Raw genomic sequence first — 2,181 nt, 5'->3', positions numbered from 1 at the left:
TTAGGACTTTTTAAATCGGTAATTTTACATATCTAACCCTACTATTTAAGATTTACAACCTGATAAATTTGAGGGTATTTAGGATATTGAAATTAAGGAATTCAAATAAAGAAAACCTTTTAACTAATAGTATAGGTTAACTAATAGAATAGGTGACCCGTGGACTTGCCATTAAAATTTCATCTGTGCCTAAATGAAAGCATCCAAGCTACACTGTTCAACAACATACAACTGGAACCATATCCCGATATATATCCACTACAATTTATTACTGCGACTGTATAAATTTCAGTCATCCACTTTTCATATTATATGAATACAATATGGTATCTATATAAGAAATGTGATATAACACTTATGGTGGTCTTTGAAACATTTATTTGAATCTGAGGCAGGTTGAGGGTATATTCTTCTCTTGAGAACTAATTCAATTAATATACATATATCATCGTAAGCACAGTCTCAAGGTGCCTAGCTAATATGTGCATTAGACAAATTTAGGAGGATAAAAACACTTGGTATATTTGAACTATTTATATAAGTTATACCCTCTCAGTCTCTCCTCATTTGGAGCAGTCATTTCTTTTTCCTAGAGGTGTAAAAATCAAAGCCTAGCAAGATACTTCAATTTGCTTTTAAAGACAGATATGTAGTTGTAACATAAGTTTGGAGCGGAAACCAAATCTTCTAAGCTAAACAAGGCTTTGTTTTTCTACTAGAACAAGAGGGTACACCTTCTCTTGAATAGGGTCGGAGGGCTATGATCTGGTGGGTGCATGAATTTACAGTTAGGGCATGCAGGAGAGGACTTGCAAAGCATGACCAAAATGTGACACTTTGTGCACACAGTTGCTACCATCTCTTGGTGATCCCCTTCAAATGCCAACCACGATGGAGTACTTGTTAACCCTCCCAATTTTTTCTTTGGTGTGCTGGATTCCATGAATAGATCACCTGAACCAAGTGCAGGACTACCTGAATTATGCTTGGGGAATTTGTCTTCCACATGGCTCTTTCTGAGTGACTCGCATGGTAGGTTCAGCCTGAGGTCTAAGCTCATATGATCATCAGGACTCGCTGGTTCAGGACTCTTCCTTGGATCTTTTGATGTTCTCTTATGGGTCCTCGAATTGTAAAAGTGTATCTGACCTGACTGCATAATACAAAGAATGACAAAAATTGCGTAAGTTAGAATTATATGCTATACTATATTAATTTGGCTTGAGCACACTGGTACAAGTTTTGACATCATATTGGACCAGGAGTATCTTACAATATATCAATCAAATATCAATAAACATGTGTAGGGTATACCTGAACATCAAGGCATCGTTGCCACTCCAAAGGTAATGGAGTCTCTAGGTGTTGCTCGATATCAAATATAGACTTTGTGCCTTCAGCTTTTGATCTCTTCTCAAAAATTTGTTCTGTTTGTGACTCTTCTAACTTTCTCTTCTTTGATAAATTCTCAAACTCTGGGATTTCCTTTCTTCGATCTGGAGAAAGGGGTGGTTGCATAGAAACCATAGCTGCAATTCAAAGATCTCTCTCTCTCTCTCTCTCTCTCTCTCTCTTAGACAGAGTGATGAATTGGTGTAAATGTTTTTTGTGGTTATATAGGCTGTGTTCAACTATATTTGCAAGTGAGAATCTAATAGGAGCAAACTTTGAATGTAGGAATAAGTTGGCTCTTGTTCAATTACATAAGCTCCAAGCCCACCTATATATGACGTACATGCTTCTAATTAAGTTGGCTCTTCTTCAATTACTATGCACAGCTCCAAGCCTGCCCTTAAAGCCAAGGACGTGAAATCCAAACCAAATTGAAAGTAAGCTCCTTTTCATCCAGGTCAAACACTTAACCTCATGCTTTTACTAAACTGCCACACCTGATTTCGATGCCTCCCAAAGTACCCAATAGGCCGGTACCCCCATCGTTAGTGATATCAATGTGATTTTGGAGACATGAGAGAACATACTAGTACATATAACTGATATAAGGTAAGCCAAGCCAAAAGCCAAAAAGCCAAATTTTCGTTTAATGAGAGGCGGTGAGAGGGGGAGTAAGAATAGGTTCATTAAATGTGGTGAGTCTGTATACAGTTGAAGGAAGGACTTGAATGCTATGAATCTTTAATATAGACAATAACTCCAACTTCCACAATTTGGTCGCTCAAAGAA

The 2,181-nt window shown here is 37.4% G+C and overlaps 1 protein-coding gene across 1 annotated transcript; it reads right to left on the bottom strand.

Annotated features, from left to right (window-relative positions):
* Positions 1-375: 375 nt before the first annotated feature.
* On the bottom strand, positions 376-1,939 carry LOC142613066 (uncharacterized). The gene is made up of 2 exons (XM_075785251.1): positions 1,315-1,939; positions 376-1,153 (listed from the first exon to the last, which is right to left on the bottom strand). Exons 1-2 carry the CDS (start codon positions 1,525-1,527, stop codon positions 716-718), a joined length of 651 nt encoding a protein of 216 aa, XP_075641366.1. The 5' UTR covers positions 1,528-1,939; the 3' UTR covers positions 376-715.
* Between the last annotated feature and the right edge of the window lie 242 nt (positions 1,940-2,181).

The sequence above is a fragment of the Castanea sativa genome, chromosome 10 (assembly GCF_040712315.1).
Source record: "Castanea sativa cultivar Marrone di Chiusa Pesio chromosome 10, ASM4071231v1".
Classification (NCBI taxonomy): Eukaryota; Viridiplantae; Streptophyta; class Magnoliopsida; order Fagales; family Fagaceae; genus Castanea; species Castanea sativa.
This window is presented reverse-complemented; position numbering and strand designations above follow the sequence as displayed.